This window comes from Geotrypetes seraphini, chromosome 8 (assembly GCF_902459505.1).
Source record: "Geotrypetes seraphini chromosome 8, aGeoSer1.1, whole genome shotgun sequence".
Taxonomy (NCBI): domain Eukaryota; kingdom Metazoa; phylum Chordata; class Amphibia; order Gymnophiona; family Dermophiidae; genus Geotrypetes; species Geotrypetes seraphini.
Genome location: NC_047091.1, coordinates 5,733,108 through 5,750,366, shown reverse-complemented (window position 1 = coordinate 5,750,366; position 17,259 = coordinate 5,733,108). Strand labels below are relative to the sequence as shown.

The window sequence follows — 17,259 nt, the reverse complement described above, 5'->3', positions numbered from 1 at the left end:
CAATACTTTCACATCATTGATGATTCAAAAAGACCTGGGGGTGGGGGGGAGAGTAAATAACAGACCCAGGTTTTAACAAAAAATACTCTTTATTCAATTTGTAACCTGAAGCAAAAAAGTGTTATATGTGCTCTTGCTATGAAAGAGAAAATGAGAAGTCTGTTGGCAACTTATAATAAAAGCATGTTAAAAGTTAAATTTCATTACTTAACTTGACATAGCCTTGCAGAAGTTACAAATAGTTTAGCATTCGAAAGGATCTTACAGCAGTATACGGAAATGTCTCATTTCATGCAAAAATTTCATGTAACACTTTTGATTTCAGGCATCAAATTGTTCCAAATTTCCACTATCCCCCCCTCCCCTCCAAAAAGGCGATTTACTCTGGCTACCTAAGCAACACAAGATCTTTCCACACTGCACATCTGCTTTTAGCAAATAGGGTTTAGCAAGTGGGGAGGAAGAGTTTTCTTGGCTTTTCTGCAGCCACTGCAAAAATGCAAGGGAACTGGTCGAACAAGTTTAACCACCAACCTTTTCTTGGCCAGGGAATGCCAGGATAGGAAAACTCCAGGTTTAATATACTTTTAGAAGCAGTCACTCAGCATCAAAATATTTTATTAAAAAAAATATATAAAAGACCAACCCGTAGGAGAGTCTCTGAACACTGAAACAAATGCTTCTCCCATTCTAGGTCTCCATCCTGTCCAGGACTCAGAATCTACCTCCATTATGGCAGGAAGGCAGTAGGTAATTCTGTTAGATCAGCGACTGTTAAAATGTACTTTGTTAAACCATTTTTTGTATGTTTTAGCTAGGCTAGGAAAAACAAGACAAGAGTAGAGAAATGAAGGATAAAGGAAAAGCCAAAACATTTAGGTACTTTTAGCTGAACTCAAAAGATTTCTTTGCTTTAAGCCGACATTCAAGAAGTCTCTTCACCTTCAGTTTACCAAAAAAAAAACCCAACAAAACCCCACCCAAAAAAACCTCTGTTTAACTTGACAGAAAATTATAATCCTCTCTCTCCTTTACCTCATTTGTTTCAACCCCAGCAGAAAAAAAAAAAATAATCTACAAATGCAGTACAGGGTACAAACCGTCTCCCCCCATCCCCCCTAAAAAAATTACCCCCAAAATGCACACAGGCCAAATCAACTATAGCAATAGCAGGAGAAAACCCCAACCTTTTTAAATACATGCCTCAGAAGATAAGCATTTTGGAAAAGAAATAAAGACAAATCCCCCTGAGACTAAAGGATCAGCATCTTTCCCTAACTTAAAAAAAAGATTAGACACAGTGGCATGGGATGAAGCTCAATTCATTTGGAGAGCAAATGCTGACAAAACCAAAAAGATATCAACCTTAGCCCTGTGGGCACTGAAGGCCATTGGATTGGTCTTAAGATGTTAAGTATAGCCTTAGGCTCAACTTGGCAATTAGTAGATTGCACAGGGCACTTCACTAGCCATGCAATTTAAAGTTGTTTTCATGGGTTTTATTGTGTCATGGATGCGTCTCACCCCCAACCTAGATGCATCAGGATAGAAACCTCCACATGCCTATAATTTATCCTTTAATGCTAGCACTGGAAAATTTAGCTTTGAATACAAACATGCCCACTCCCCCAAATAGCACAATCACAGTTTTTGATATTTCTTGAGTCTTTTTCGCTCAAACCAACTCACAAAAAGTTTTAAATAAAGCAGCTCGGACCATCTGTTTCTTGGAAGAGGAGAAAAACATTACCTTTGAGTAATGTTAATAAATGGGACCTTGGTACTCGCCACAGCTAACAGGTTTGTTGTTATCTTGTACAGAATTGTTTAAAAAGGTGAAAAGCAGCTGTAAAGTAACTCAGGGTTAGAGGGGGAGGCACCAACCGCACAAAGTATAAGGCATACCCCTCTGTATTCAGGAGAGTGAAAAGTATACCTGAAGCACTGATTTAGTGATGGCTAAAAATAAGTTTGTCTCTTTTTAAATGCGAATATCAAATATTTGGAATGGCCTCTCTCTCTCCACCTACGACAATCATGCCAATATCACATCTTCAGAAATAAACTTAAGCCCCACCTTTTCTCCTTGGACCTAGAACAGAATCTCAGGAACCCACCTCCTATCCTCAATGTTAGTGTCTCCTTAATCTTGTTGTAAACTGCATTGAATCCTAGCTGAAATTTGCGGTATACAAAAAAAAAGTATGGTAAATCACCGAAGTGGTGGCAGAATAAAAAATGGATTCGAAAGCGGTTAGCAACAGGAATAATGCAACTCCAGCAAGCTCAACACTCCAGGTCTCCATTAAAATTAGTGACTTTGGGAGGAAGAATTTGTTAATAAAAATAGGCTTTTAGGTCTATACATTTAGATGGTCATCTATAGGAAATGCAGTCGTTACTATTGCCATAAATAGGGCAAAAAGTAAAGAACAGCTGAAAGCCACGGTGAGACCATGTGGTTTAACCAGAGCTGGTAAGAGGCTAGTTGTGCTCCCAAGTGTTTTGCTTTCATTCCTGTTCGTCTGGTGGCCAACCCCAAAGCCTTGAGCTATTTTATCAAAGAGAATGGGAGGCATTGTCCTAGACCAGGGGTAGGCAATTCCGGTCCGCAAGAGCCCGAGCCAGGTCATGTTTTCAGGATCTCCACAATGAATATGTATGAGATGGATTTGCATGCACTGCCTCTTTGAGATGCAAATCTATCTCATGCATATTTATTGTGGATATCCTGAAAACCTGACCTGGCTCCAGCTCTCGAGGACCGGAATTGCCTACCCCTCTCCTAGACCAAGTACCCCAGTTTAGTTTCTGACTTAGTTACCCTGGATCTTGAATATATATTTCAGTGATACGCACAGTGGAACAGCCATAGTCCAGACCTGGTGTACTAGAAGACCAGGCTTTAACAGCTCTTGGCAGCAGTTCAATTTCTCCTCAACTCCCAATTTCCCCATATCTGTGCTGTACCAAGAACAAAAGTAGGGAAGGGAGATGACCAGAAATGCAAAAGAAAGATGGACCAAAAACAATTTAATAGAAAGAGTTTAGCTGATCTGTGAAAAATATGGACTTGTTATCTAACACAGCAGTTCCAGTCCAGCATCTTGAATCCCTAATGCTTGTATAGCTAATTGAGGCACTGACTGCTGTATGTGGGTGGAGGGGAAGCAGGATCAATCATCCTGGACTTTCTATGTAGAAAGCTTGATTTCTAGACAAATAGCATCGCTGCCCGGTTTTAAGACTAAAAATCTGTCCTTTTTTCAAAAGTGGTTCTAACATACCACCACCCACTTTATTCACTACTGCTCTCTGTAGACCAACCATGAATGAACTTAAGGAAATAAATAAAATGTGGAATTTAGAAACTACTCAAAACAACTCCCCTTTCCAACTTGGAAACGCAGGTGACGATAGCTATAAAGGAAAACAGCAGCTGAAATCAATTTGTCAATGCTAGCAACCTGTAACGACTTACCTAACTTGAAACTGCTTGCTTATAGCAGTCAAGTGGTCCCCCTCCAATACCTAGGGCTAGTCAGAGCACAAAGCCCACAACCACTGATAATCCACTAAGTTACTACAATAATAGCAGTAATGAGTTCAAAGTACCACTTTCTCAATGCTCTGCAACCCTCAGAATTACAGCCATTTGCTTTCAGAGGGAGCAGCAGGGCTGAAGAACATGGCAAAATGGGACAAAAAACAAAAAAACAAACAAAAAAAATCCCTACCCACCCTTGCGTGGGAGAACAGGCAAGAAAACTGCTGGCTGGCTTATTGTGCTCCCCAGTCACATGACCAACATGTAACTGGGATGGGGAGAGGAAAGCAGCAAGGTTTCCAGATGCACAAAACATTTGGCTTCTGATAGTGTTCTTGCCCCAGTTTGGCTTATTTGCCGTTGTCGGTGCATAGCATGAGGCTGTGTAGTCTCTCTGCTCAGAACCAGTTCAGAACTACAGGAAGCAGTTCAGCCAGCCAAAAGGGGCTGGCAGTTAGCCTTTAGCTGGGCCGGCACTGAACTTGCCCTTCGGAGCTATCTTCATCATCTGAGCCACCTGGCCCCCCACTAGACAGTCCTGTGATCCGGTAGCCCATGTTAAGCAACATCACTTCCAGGGGGTCTGCATTCATTCGCCTCTGGTTAGCCTGTGAAGCCCCTTCCATATCTTCTACCACACGTCCATTAATATCTTCACTCTAAAAAGGAGGAAAACAGAAAAAGCTCATTTCATCACCCGAAAAGGAAAAAAACACACCAGTGTGCTGCAAAACATGGAGCCATAAAACGGCATTTTCAGGACTTCATGGGACACTAGGCCGCACAGTGGTATAAACTGATATCTGGATTCATGAATAAAAAACCAAAGACGGGTCTTAGGGACATAAGGAGCATTGAGATTAAACATCAAATTACTGCATCTAAATGGCCACGAATTTGGTCTTGGAGGATGAGATGTAGTGTGTCTGCATCTATGAGACAAACTTGGTTTTTTTTGTTACATAGAGCATTTTGGACCCCTGTTCATTTACAAAAATTAGATAGCTCTAAGTCTAATAGATGTTGGCACTGTCATCTCGAAGCAGGGACTTTAGATCATCTATTATTACATTATATTACATTAGGGATTTCTATTCCGCCATTACCTTGCAGTTCAAGGCGGATCACAAAAGAATTATCAAAGATGTATTACAACAAGAACTTACTAGAGAAAAAGAGAGTAAGAAATGTGGATGGTTATTTGTTTGGGTAGTTGGCTTTAGTGAGAGGTGGTGATTGAAACTTGCGGTGTTATTTCTTTTTTCAAGACTTTCTTGAAGAGTATGGTCTTTATTTCTTTTCCAAAAATCTTGTAGTCGAGGGATGCCGTCAGTAGGTTGGCGATTTGGTTGTCTAGTTTGGCTTCTTGAGTGGCCAGGAGACCATCATATAGTTTTTTTCCGTTTGATCTCCTTAATTGGGGGGTATGAGAATGGGGTGTGAGTTTTCTTATGTCTGGTTGAGGTGTTGTGGATGAGGCGGTTATTCAGGTAGATTGGACTGTCTCCGTATAAAGTCTTAAATAGTAGACAGTAGAATTTAAATTGTATTCTTGCTGGTATTGGAAGCCAATGTGATTTGAGATATGCTTCTGTAATGTGGTCATGTTTCTTCAATGAGTAGATGAGTCTTAGTGCTGTGTTTTGGATAGTTTGTAGTTGTTTTGTTATAATTGCAGGGCAAGGGAGATAGAGGATGTTACAGTAGTCAAGTAGGCCTAGTATTAGGGACTGAACTATGAGCTGGAATTGAGTTTTTTCGACGAATTTCCGAATTTGTCTTAAGTTTTTCATGACAGAGAATGATTTTTGTATTGTTTTATTGATTTGCGGTTGCATGGTGCAGCATCTGTCGATTGTTATTCCTAGTACTTTTAGGGTGGCTTGAATGGGGTAGTCGATTGCGTTGATTTCAATGTTGGTTGTGGTTGGTATTTTGTTGTTTTCTAGGAGGATGAATTTAGTTTTATCTGGGTTCAATTTCAGTTTGTGATCTTTCATCCAGGTTGCTACTGATTTTAGTGTTTGGTGTATTGTGTTTGTCATGGAGAGTTTTGGTTGATCGAAGGGTATGAGAATGGTAATGTCATCTGCATAGCTGTAGGAGGTTATGCCTTGTTTGTCCAGGTGTGAGCTGAGGGAGGCTGTATAGAGGTTGAATAGAGTCGGTGATAGAGGGGATCCTTGGGGAACTCCGCAGGGGTTTGACCAAGGTTCAGATTTTTCTTTTTTGGATTTTACTCTATAGGTTCTTGATTTAAGGAATCCTTCAAACCATGAGTATACTTTATCTGTGATACCTATTGTATCTAGGATTTGTAGTAGTATGTTATGGTCCATCAAGTCGAATGCAGCGGTCAGCTCTAGTTGAATGAGCATCATTTTTTTTCCTGAGGTGTTGTCTGGCTGTGTCCAGGAGAGATCCTAGTAGTGTTTCTGTGCTGAAGTTGTTTCTGAAGCCGGATTGCGTGGGATGGAGTATGTTTTGATTTTCTAGGTAATTGGAGAGGAATTTGGCAACTAGTCCTTCTATTATTTTGACATAGAGTGGAATAGAGGCAATGGGTCTGTAGTTGGTTGTTTGGTCTATCGGTCCTTTGGGGTCTTTGAGGATTGGGGTGATGATGATTTCACTGAGGTTGGTTGGGTAGTGGCCATTTATGAGCGAGATTTGTATCCAGTTCAGAAGAAGAGCACGGAATTTTGTGCTGGATGTTTTTAGGAGATATGGTGGACAGTTGTTGAGGTTACAGGATGCATGGCTGTATTATTCTATTGTCCATTCATTTTGGCTTTCTGGAAATCAATATGGGGGCCAAATAAATTGTTTATTAGAGAATCCGGTGGCTTTATCATATTTTATTTGGCATGTCAATGAGGTCAAAGAGTCAAATATCCTCAAAAAATAACAAACTCTTACTAATTATGGCTGGAGTTGCCATTCAACAAATTACATTTAATTGGAAGAATTGGAGTAGACTGAACTACAATTTCTGGTGGAATTCTTTGTGTCATATATATAAAATGGAAAGAACATTAGCTACACAGAAAGGACATTTTAGTAAATTTCAGGATGTTTGGGGGCCATTAACAGATTATTGTAATGAGTAGATAACTTTTTTCCCTTAATAATACAATTGAAAATGAAGGGGTGGGGGTGGGGGGGGATTTCTGATCTTTTATTAAATGTTTGGATTAAGAGGGCAAATATATTGTATAATATAAGTGAATGCATATGATATGGTAGGGAGGGGAAAGGGGGGGATAAATTTTATTAATTTAAGATAAATATAATAGAAAATCAAGTGATGCTTTTCAGTACAAATGTTATTTCCTGATACACTTGTTGTAAGCTGTAAAAATGAATCTAACATCACTTCTGGCATTAGCCACACCCACAGTGGCGATAAGCCGCCTAAAGCACCTACATAGGCGTGATTCTGATGCATATTAACACCAGTAGGTGCTTTAACATTGTGGGTTTTTGCTGTTTTAAAATGGCATTTGTTAATTAACTTAGGTGCCAATAGGGGCCTACCAGCATCTCAGTTTAGATGCCGTTTATAGAATTTCCCCCTAAGTGTCTAATGTTTAAAATAAATACCGTATTTTTTGCTCCATAAGATGTACTTCCCCCCCCAAAAAAAGTGGGTGGAAATGTCTGTGTCTTATGGAGCGAATATAACAATTTCTTAACACAGAAGATGGAGAGACATTTTGGGGGTGGGGGGGTTAAGGCAGGGGCTACTGATAGGTTGACCCCTTGGCAGGTTCCTCACACACGGTGAGAGAGCCTATAGAAAAATCCCAGCCGAAAGCGATCTGATGCTGACATCAGCACCGCTCTTCTACTTTCCCGGGCTGTGAGGTCTCGGCTTCGATCCATGTGCGCACGTGAGACGGCCCCTTCATGCACACAGGTTGGAGGAAGTCCTCGAGTCTCGTTTCCTTTGCGCAGGGCCATCCTGGAAGGAAGCGCTCGCAGGGCGGTTAGTCTCTGTGGGTTTTACGTGCGTGTGTCTCTACATCCTGAAGCGTGTGCTGCTCCTCAAGCAACCGCCTCTGTGCTCTGACCGGTGCGCGGAGCTTTTTGTCTCTATCCCCCCCCTTTCCATCTTGTGGTTGTGGGTTTGTATGACCTTCAAAGAAAAGTGCGAGCCGGGAACATTTCAGAGATGAAGGTTTGCCTCGGAGGATATGAGTCGACACCAAACCCAGGTGCTTTAAGTGACCTTTGGTTGTCGTGATTTACTACAGCCTGCCATTAGACCTACCCTGTACCACTAGATCACCAGAGAGGGGACAAGGTACAGAGCCTGGCAGGGAGGGGGGGAGGACTGTGTACAGAGCTTTGCAGAGCAAGGAGGTAAGGGGGCTGGGTGCAGAGTCTAGTAGGGAAGGGGGGAGAAGATGCAGAACCTGGTCTATTTTATTAAATATATTAGTACACAATTTGGTTCAGAATGTTTTTCCTCCTCTAAACCTAGGTGCGTCTTATGGAGTGAAAAATACAGGAAATAAAAACAGTATTTATTATACCATTTATAGCCTAAGTGGTTTACATTCAGGTACTCAAGCATTTTTTCCTGTGTACCTGGGGCAATGGGGATTAAGTGACTTGCCCAGCGTCCCAAGAAGCAGCTTTTGGTGTATTCTTGATCTAGTGCTATGACATGGTGGTGCTCACCTCTGGTCTAGGGTTCCACAACCTCACTACCGGGTCAATGCCACTAGTTGCCAGAAAGCAGTAGCTGGGATGGGGTTGGAGGCAGTTGACGATAGATTCGTCTCCCTGCAGAACTCGCACAAGGTTGGTCGTTTCTTTTTCCCAGATGAAGAAGGAGCCATCGTCAGAACCACTGACAATGTACTGTGCATTGCTGTGGAAGAGAGAACACTTTATCCTGAGCCAGTTTTCAGATCAAGAGAATGCACAGCGAGCTGGAACCGAGGTTTCTGACGCAGAAATAATGCAAATGCTTCTGCTAGAACTAGACAACACCATCTTTTTTCATATAGCTAGCTTAACTTATTTGGGTCTATGGCCCAGAAGAGAAAGGCACTACAATGTGTGACTGTTCCCCAGTGAGTGTTAGGCCTCACTTGTATGGCATGAAGTGTTCTCGGCCCAAACCCCAAAAACTGTGTGCTGGCGGTGTACCTGCCAAAGAAGTTGGCCTCTTTGATGTCAGTAGTGGTATTACAGTGGCCGCAGTATCTGTGTTTGTAGTCGTAACTTCTTTCCCTCAGCACCATTTCATCCTCCGAGATGGAATCCTTCCGCCCAGTTGTTCGGACTCGAACCGAGTCTCCACTTTTCTTATCATCAGCTAAGAAAAAGTAGCTTTTCATTAGATTTTTGAACAGTTGTTTACATTTAGTATTAGGTGAGATTGTTTCTGCATTGTTTTCACGGGGGAGGAGAGAAAGAAGTGGGACTAAAGTGTGACCATTCAGCTGAGACAATCATAGAACATGGTACATAAAGAAAACATTTAAGAAATGATTAACAAGAAAGATCTACTAGAACCTAATCCAGTTAAGCTACAGTGACTAGCTGGGTTCCATCCAAGACTCAAAAACTTTTGTAAACAGAAATTTCTCTAAAAATTCAATGAATCATAAAGGTAGAAAGAGCATTGAAAGACTAGATGTCAGCAACAGGCCCTTAATTCCATATAAAAATGTGCTGGTGCTGCAAAAGCAGGGTTCACAGTTCTAATATAGAGTGCAGGGAAGGAACCAGGGACCTGGTGGCTGGATTTACAGCCAATGATACAGGATTTCAAAGAACATAAGAACTGCCGCTGCTGGGTCAGACCAGTGGTCCATCCTGCCCAGCAGTTCGCTCACGTGGTGGCCCTCAGGTCAAAGACCATTGCCTTTGTGGAGAAAATATTTCTTTGTTATTATTATTGTACATCGCCTAGCAATTTAAATAGGCGATTCATCAAGAATAAATAAACTTGAACTTGAACTTCATACAATGTGTAATTAAATTCTGGAATTAGTTGCTGGAGAATGTGGTGAAATCAGTTAGCTTAGCGGGGTTTAAAAAAGGTTTGGATAATTTTCTAAAAGAGAAGTCCATAAGCCATTCTTGAGATGGCTTGGGGAAATCCACTGCTTATTCCTAGGATAAGCAGCATAAAATCTGTTTTATTACGTGGGATCTAGCTAGGTATTTGGGACTTGGGTTGGCCACTGTTTGAAACAGGATACTGGGCTTGATGGAATTTCGGTCTGTCCCAGTATGGCAATTCTTATGTTCTTAGGTGAGCTGAGTTTAGAACAATCAAGCCACCTGGGCGAGTTGTTGCTCCCAGAAACCTTGTTGGAATGGGCTATGGGTGGCAGTTGTGATTGGGGATGTGTTACTCAATTTTATAAGGCACTTACTACCCAAAATGCCCCACCTATCAAGTATATACAGGTTTGGGCGACTTTGTTGGGGGCAGACCTTTGCTCCCAGATGGTGGGCCAATCTTTTCAAACACTTCAATTGCTAGCTCCTTGGTGGAAAATGGATACAAGATGCTTTACCAGTGGTATCTTACACCAGTTCGCTTGCACTATATTTACTCGCAGACCTCTGACTTGTGTTGGAGGTGGTGTGGGCAAAGAGGTACGTTTTTACACATTTGGTGGGATTGTCCTAAAGTGGTCCCCTATTGGTCTATGGTGTTTGATATTCTTACTGAAATTTTTCATAGGCCCATTCGTAAATCTATGGGCAGGGCTTTACCGCATGAGGCATTGCCGCGCTCCTGTCAGACCTTGGCTTTTCACGTGTTTACAGCTAGCAGACTGTTTCTGGCTGCACAATGAAAGCAGGCAGCATCTATTGGGGAAATTAGTTTTTATTTCCCCAATAGATGTCTAAATTGACAGCTCTCATGCATAATCACCTCTCTCGGTTTTTGAAAGTTTGGGATCCTTACATTAAGTGGTCATCGGTTCCCTAGTGGTCTCACCTAGCTTCGTTTGTGGTTCCTAGTTTGTTCTCTGCACACATAAGGGGTGGGGGGTTGGGGGATGGGGTGTTGGTGGGGTTTTGTTTTGATTTGGACTCGTACTGAAGAATCCCAGTAAGACTTTTGGCGGGGTGGGGGGATGTGATTATATGGGCTGTTGGTTACATTGTTCATTGTTATTGTTATGTATCTTTTTGCATTTCTTCAATAAACTTTTGGAAATAAAAAAAGAAAAATCAAGCCATCGTGACATCACTGATGAGGTTGGCTCTTAGGCATTGGTGGAATGAGGCATTATGACATCACAATACCAGCTCTGGATTGTTGCTACTAGTTGGGTTTCTGCCAGGTACTTGGGACCTGGGTTAGCCACTGTTGGAAACAGGAGACTGGGCTTGATGGACCTTCAGTCTGTCCCATTATGGCAATTCTTATGTAAACTCAGAACTACCCTTTATTTAAGTCAACCCTGATCTCCAGCGCACCCTACTGTTTTGGTACCGATACCATCCCCACCCACAGTCTCTCCACTATTTCTACCCTCCCTCACATCATGTTCGCCTTACTCACAGCTGTCACTTTTGGAGAAGAGAGCTGCTTTGATATCTTGGTCCAGTGCATCACAAGCACTGCTGTGGGCCTGTTCAGGGAACTTCCCTTTAAAGTCATCTAGGCATTCCAACGCTTCAGCCACATACTTGAGCTCAAAAAGGCAACGAGCCAGGCGGAAGTGGGCCTTCAGGTGCAAAGGATTGAGCGAGATGGCCTTCAGGCAGTCCCGGAGAGCATCATAATGATCCCCATCCCTAAGGGAAAGCAGAAGAAACATTAGAATGAGCTTTTGTTTCAAACCGGTATCGCATACAGGACTGTCTAGCCAACTTCATGCCCACAATAATGCCTTGAATTTACAGGAGCTCATAGCTACACCAAGACTAGCAGTAATCCAGGTGCTAAATAATTTCCACCACTCAGTAGCCCCTAAATTCTGCAATGTTGCGTGCCCAAATTTTCAGCTAGAATGCAAGTTATAGAATAGTACCGGTTGCGTGCCTAACTTAACTGTTAAATTAGACACTAAATGGTCTTAAGTGGTGCTACCTAGCATAATTTATAGTCACATGTAAATGAACTTGGTGCTAATCTATAAGCTTAATGCCTAATACTATATAGCAGGGGTAGGGAACTCCGGTCCTCGAGAGCCGTATTCCAGCCGGGTTTTCAGGATTTCCCTAATGAATATGCATGAGATCTATTTGCATGCACTGCTTTCAATGCATATTCATTGGGGAAATCCTGAAAACCCGACTGGAATACGGCTCTCGAGGACCGGAGTTCCCTACCCCTGCTATATAGCATGTGACAGCATTATATTACTGAATGTTGCTTTGAGATGACCTAACCAGTGTCAGCAAAGGACTCCAGGATATTATATTGATTCATCTGACTCTGGGAATGTTAGACTGAATAAGCCCCTTACCCAGAATCCATATAGCTTGAGTATCCAGCCAGCCTGGATTTCTCAAGATATGTTTACTGACAGACCACCAGACTGCATCTACCATTCCAGCAAGAGTGTCACACCTTCCTTATCAATTAAGGTCCATTGTTTCAAACAGTTACTAAATTATGGCACAGAGAGATGCTGAAAAATGTTATAGATCAGTATTTGCTAACAACAGATGCTATTTTTAGAACAAGACTCAAACATATAAATGCAGGTTAAAACCTTCCCCCTCTCTCTAGGTTCTCTTGTTTTTCTCTCGACTCCTTCTTGGCTCTCTTCTCCCCTACCTCACAACCAGACACAAACATTCATTCAGGTAAACCATATGCTCTCTGCTCTGGGAAAGTCACATGTTTTTCTATACACACAGAAGCAGCTCTACAACAAATTATCTTTCTGTACATTAGAAACAAGTATATATATATATATATATATATATATATATATATATATATATATATGGTGCATATTTCTTCTACCTCTGGAAGAACAAGCCTAGTCCTATAAAATATACTTTTTATGCAATCACCTGGCGATTAATTTTACTTTCCTCTGCTCCTTCGAGGCCTGAACCCAGGACTCTCAGCACACCCACAAAAGACTAGCCAAGAACACACACTTTTTAAACACAAAAGATTACATTTGACATTCTAGACTGACATTAGGGAGCTCATCTGCTATGCGGGGGACTCGTCAGCTAGTCAGATGACAAGTATGCAAGTACTAAGGGGGTACGGTACACATAGGGGGATGGGGCAGGTTTTGCAGTTAAACACAAGTTATAGAATACTATGACTTATGTGTGCAGTAACCAACTTTAGGCATGGCCATTTACACCAGCCTTTGACTCGATGTAAGTGCTCGCACCTGAAATTAGGTGCACATATGACGACTTATGCTATATTTTGGAAATGGTAATGTTTTGTACAATTCCTCTTACAGAATTGATGCTTAGTACCCATATTTTTTTCATACCTCGTTCTAAAGTTCTCCTGCAACTACCCTTACATGACCGTCAGCTGGGTATTTTTTTATTTTTTAGTCTGTCCTCCCACAGGAGCTCAGAACGGGTTACAAATCAGATACTCAAGCATTTTCTCCATCTGTTCCGTGGGCTCACAATGTACCTGGCGCAGGGGAGGATCAAGTGACTTGTCCAGGATCACAAAGAGCAGCATGGGGCTTGAACCCATAACCGTAGAGTGCTGGAGTTATAGCTCTAACCACTACACCAGACTACTCCCTATACCTAGCACATCAAATGAGTATAAGAGTTAGTGAATGATATAAGAGCAAGCTCATCTGAAACGTCAAGCCATCCACGGACAGGATAAACATCTAGAAACAGATCAACCTTCAAGAATTAAAGAAAAATCCCACCAACACCAACTAACCACAGAAACCTCAAAAATTTACTAAATGGCAGAAACAAATATCTGTATATGAGAAACTGACTAAAGCAAAGCAGTTTTAATAAATGCCAGGGCTGTTAGCTCAGATATATGCACTTCTTATGGACAACCCTGTCCAAAACTCCCAGCACAAGGAGCAAAGAAGTCCATGAGAGTGCATAGTACTGTGACCTACACAGTGTGGGCCAACACTCCTTAGTGAAAAGTGAAATTTTTTGGTGCAAGTAAAAGCCTCCTATTAACAGTCCCATGACAAACTGTCAGCTGGCCTAATCTCCCCCCCCCCCCCCAATTCCTCAGGCTGATCCTATGCTAGGTTATCCCTTGCATGCATGCATTCCAGTTCTCATTTCCCTAAGAAAAGTGGGATAGAAAGCCTTGTAACACCTTGAGGTAGAACCAGGACCAGACCAGCAACTATAATAATTGATCATTGAAGTAAATAACACTTCTGCCCCGTTATGTAAGGCAGGCTTACAACTGAACATGCCGAGAGACTTTACCTAAGGAACCTAGGTTTGAAACAGTTGGGTAGTGCTTCTCAAAGAAACTCTACAATTCAGTTGAAGAATCTAAAATACACTGAATTGGTCTCAAAATGTGTTTCCAAAGCAACACACTTGGATGTCCCACAAGTTCTACAAAAACATCCCTGTGGCCTCCTTTTTACTATTTTGCAAGGAAAAGGACTGCCCCCACGTGGCAGGTTTGTGTAACAGCACCATTCATGCTAGGTTTGCCAATATTTTCTGATACACATTTAACAAAACCTGTAGATATAAAAAAAATTAACAGATTTGTTCAAAACTTGCTGCTCGACAGGTAAATCTATTTTGCCAGGCCCCTGAGGGTTTTATTAGGATCTTTTTACCTCTAGAATACTGCCCACTTGCTTTTACTTTTCCAACTACTAAAAAGTAGCATTTATGTAGTAAAAATTTGGAATTGTTTACCATTGAATTTCCATCTTGCTATTTCTTATATTAGTTTTAGGAAGTTATTGAAACACTATCTGTTCAAGAAATTCCATGAAGCTGTAGAAAGAGAACACCTGTAACAGTTGTTTTCCAAGGACAACAGGCATGTACTCAAATATGGGCGATTTCATCCATGGAACCTGGTACAGACACTTCCAAGTGCGCCGTCACTTTAAATCTTTAGGTAGTGACCAAACTACATGTGTTCAAGTGCCATCCTGCCTGATATTGGTGTGTGGGACCATCAGTTCAATAAAAACAAACAAAAAAACCAACGCTAAGCAGCCAACTACAGGAGGCGAGTGGGTTGTGAGAATATATACCTGCTGTCCTCAGATAACACCTGCTACAGGTTAAGTATCTTGCTTTCTTGAAGGACAAGCAGGCATAATATTCTCACAGGCGGGACTCCCAAGCTGCCAGGATCATGTCTCTGGAAGAGGACTGTCAGTTTTACAGCACCTCCAGGCCTCCCGATCACCCCCATGCTCATCAGGGAAGCTCTGCTACCATCGACCCAGACTATGCAGGTCCTGGATGCCGGCCATGATGGCAGGCATTGGCAGCCAATCACTGAACAGCTCCGCCCTCCACTCCTTGGCTACAGGAGAAGTCTGATGGGGTTTGCCTGCTAATGATAGCGCTGATGTTGCCCAAGACATGCCTTCCCAAAAGGAGGAGGGAATCTCCCATGACCATTAGAGCCCTCGCAGCCCAGAGCCCTCAGCAAAGCCATTAAAGGGCGCAGCAAAGACCTTGCAGACCCCCCTCAGCCAGCAGCAAACCTGCACACAAGGCTCCCTTGGATCTCCCAATCACAGACCATCGTAGCACAGCCTCCATAGACACAGAAGCCCACACTAGAGGCATCAGCACCTTTCCTCCACCTCCACCACCAGAGCCATAAGCTTAGCCAGAGATAAATACTGGGGGGCCAACAGATGGAAGTAGTCACACCAGCAGTGCCCCAGTAACATTGTGCAGATGCGAAGTCTCCTCTTCCAGCTTATCAGGATCACCGCCTCCCAAGAGACACACCATGGGAGACGCACACCACCACTCAATCAGGAAATCTTATGACCAAGGTATGTGTGTGGTTTGGTCCACCAGTGTGGGTTGAAGTAGGGACTTTTGTAGCAAAAGCAGCTGGGTCAGGAAGTGGATCAATTGTTCCAATTCCTGTTATATTTCCTGATTGAGTGGTGGTGTGCGTCTCCCATGGTGTGTCTCTTGGGAGGCGGTGATCCTGATAAGCTCTGCTGGGTCAGACCTGGGGTCCATTGTGCCCAGCAGCCCGTTCACGCCGTGGCCCAACAGGTCCAGGACCTGTTCAGTGATCCTCTATTTATACTCTTCTATCCCCCTTTCCAGCAGGAAATTGTCCAATCCTTTCTTAAACCCCAATATCGTACTCTGCCCTATTACGTCCTCTGGAAGCGCATTCCAGGTGTCCACCACATGCTGGGTAAAGAAGAACTTCCTAGCATTTGTTTTGAATCTGTCCCCTTTCAACTTTTCCGAATGCCCTCTTGTTCTTTTATTCTTAGAAAGTTTGAAGAATCTGTCCCTCTCTACTCTCTCTATGCCCCTCATGATCTTATAAGTCTCTATCATATCCCCTCTAAGTCTCCTCTTCTCCAGGGAAAAAGAGACCCAGTTTCTCCAATCTCTCAGCGTATGAAAGGTTTTCCATCCCTTTTATCAGATGCGTCGCTCTCCTCTGAACCCTCTCGAGTAACGCCATATCCTTCTTAAGGTACGGTGACCAATATTGGACACAGTATTCCATATGCGGGCGCACCATCGCCCGATACAACGGCAGGATGACTTCTTTCGTCCTGGTAATACCCTTCTTGATTATACCTAGTATTCTATTCGCTCTCTTAGCAGCCGCTGCGCACTGTGCCGTCGGCTTCATTGTCATGTCCACCATTACCCCCAAGTCCCTTTCTTGGGTACTCTCATTCACTAACATCCCTCCCATCGTATAGTTGTCCATCTGTTTGTTAATTCCTTCAAAGAAGTGCAATAAGTTAGTTAGGTACGATCTCCCCCTGCAGAAACCATGTTGGTTTGTTTTCAGAAGTTCGTTTCTTTCCAAATGTTCATCGATGTTTTCTTTTATCAGTGCTTCTGCCATTTTCCCCGGAACTGAGGTGAGACTCACCAGTCTGTAGTTTCCCGGGTAACCTCTTGATCTCTTTTTAAAGATTGGCTATCTTCCAATCCTCCGGAATCACTCCTGTTTTCAGGGATAGGTTGCAAATTTGCTGCAGTAGTTCCGCTATCTCCTCCTTTAATTCTTTCAGAACCCTTGGATGGATTACATCCGGACCCGGGGATTTGTCAGTTTTTAGTTTTTCTATCTGCCTGCGCCCATCTTCAAGGCTCACTTCCGTGGATGTTAATTTTTCTGCTTGATTTCCATTGAAGAATTGCTCAGGTTCCGGTATGTTGGTTGTGTCTTCGTTCGTAAATACAAATGGTCGACAAATACCTGGACACAGACATAGGGGGCAAATTTGATGTCAGCTTTCTCAGCACCTACAGCTCAGAACCCACTATTCACCTCCCCAAGACAATGCCCCAACTCCTCATTGGAGGGCACCAAGACCCTACCAGTGCCGATGACAGAGGGCCTAACTACCCCAAATTCCTCCAAAAGCTGGCCACCCAACTCCAGTATCCACACAGTAACCAGCGGAGGACAAGGATTCCTCCAATGCCTTAACACCCCGAAACACTCAATAGCAGTACCAGTGCATAAGACCCTCCTGGACTGCAAGTAAAAGATATGGTTGAACCCCCCCACCCCACACACATGATTACCAACATCCAAGAAA

General features: G+C 42.7%; 1 protein-coding gene across 2 annotated transcripts in view; it reads right to left on the bottom strand.

Annotated features, from left to right (window-relative positions):
• Positions 1-1,560: 1,560 nt before the first annotated feature.
• Positions 1,561-17,259, bottom strand: part of WDTC1 (WD and tetratricopeptide repeats 1) — a 57,609-nt gene continuing 41,910 nt past the window's right edge. For both annotated transcript variants that reach the window (XM_033955815.1, XM_033955814.1), the window contains 4 exons: positions 11,091-11,326; positions 8,708-8,876; positions 8,234-8,426; positions 1,561-4,206 (listed from right to left, as the gene is read on the bottom strand). In XM_033955815.1, coding sequence (XP_033811706.1) covers positions 4,009-4,206; positions 8,234-8,426; positions 8,708-8,876; positions 11,091-11,326 — 796 coding nt within the window. In that variant the 3' untranslated portion in view covers positions 1,561-4,008. The remainder of the gene's footprint in view (positions 4,207-8,233; positions 8,427-8,707; positions 8,877-11,090; positions 11,327-17,259) is intronic.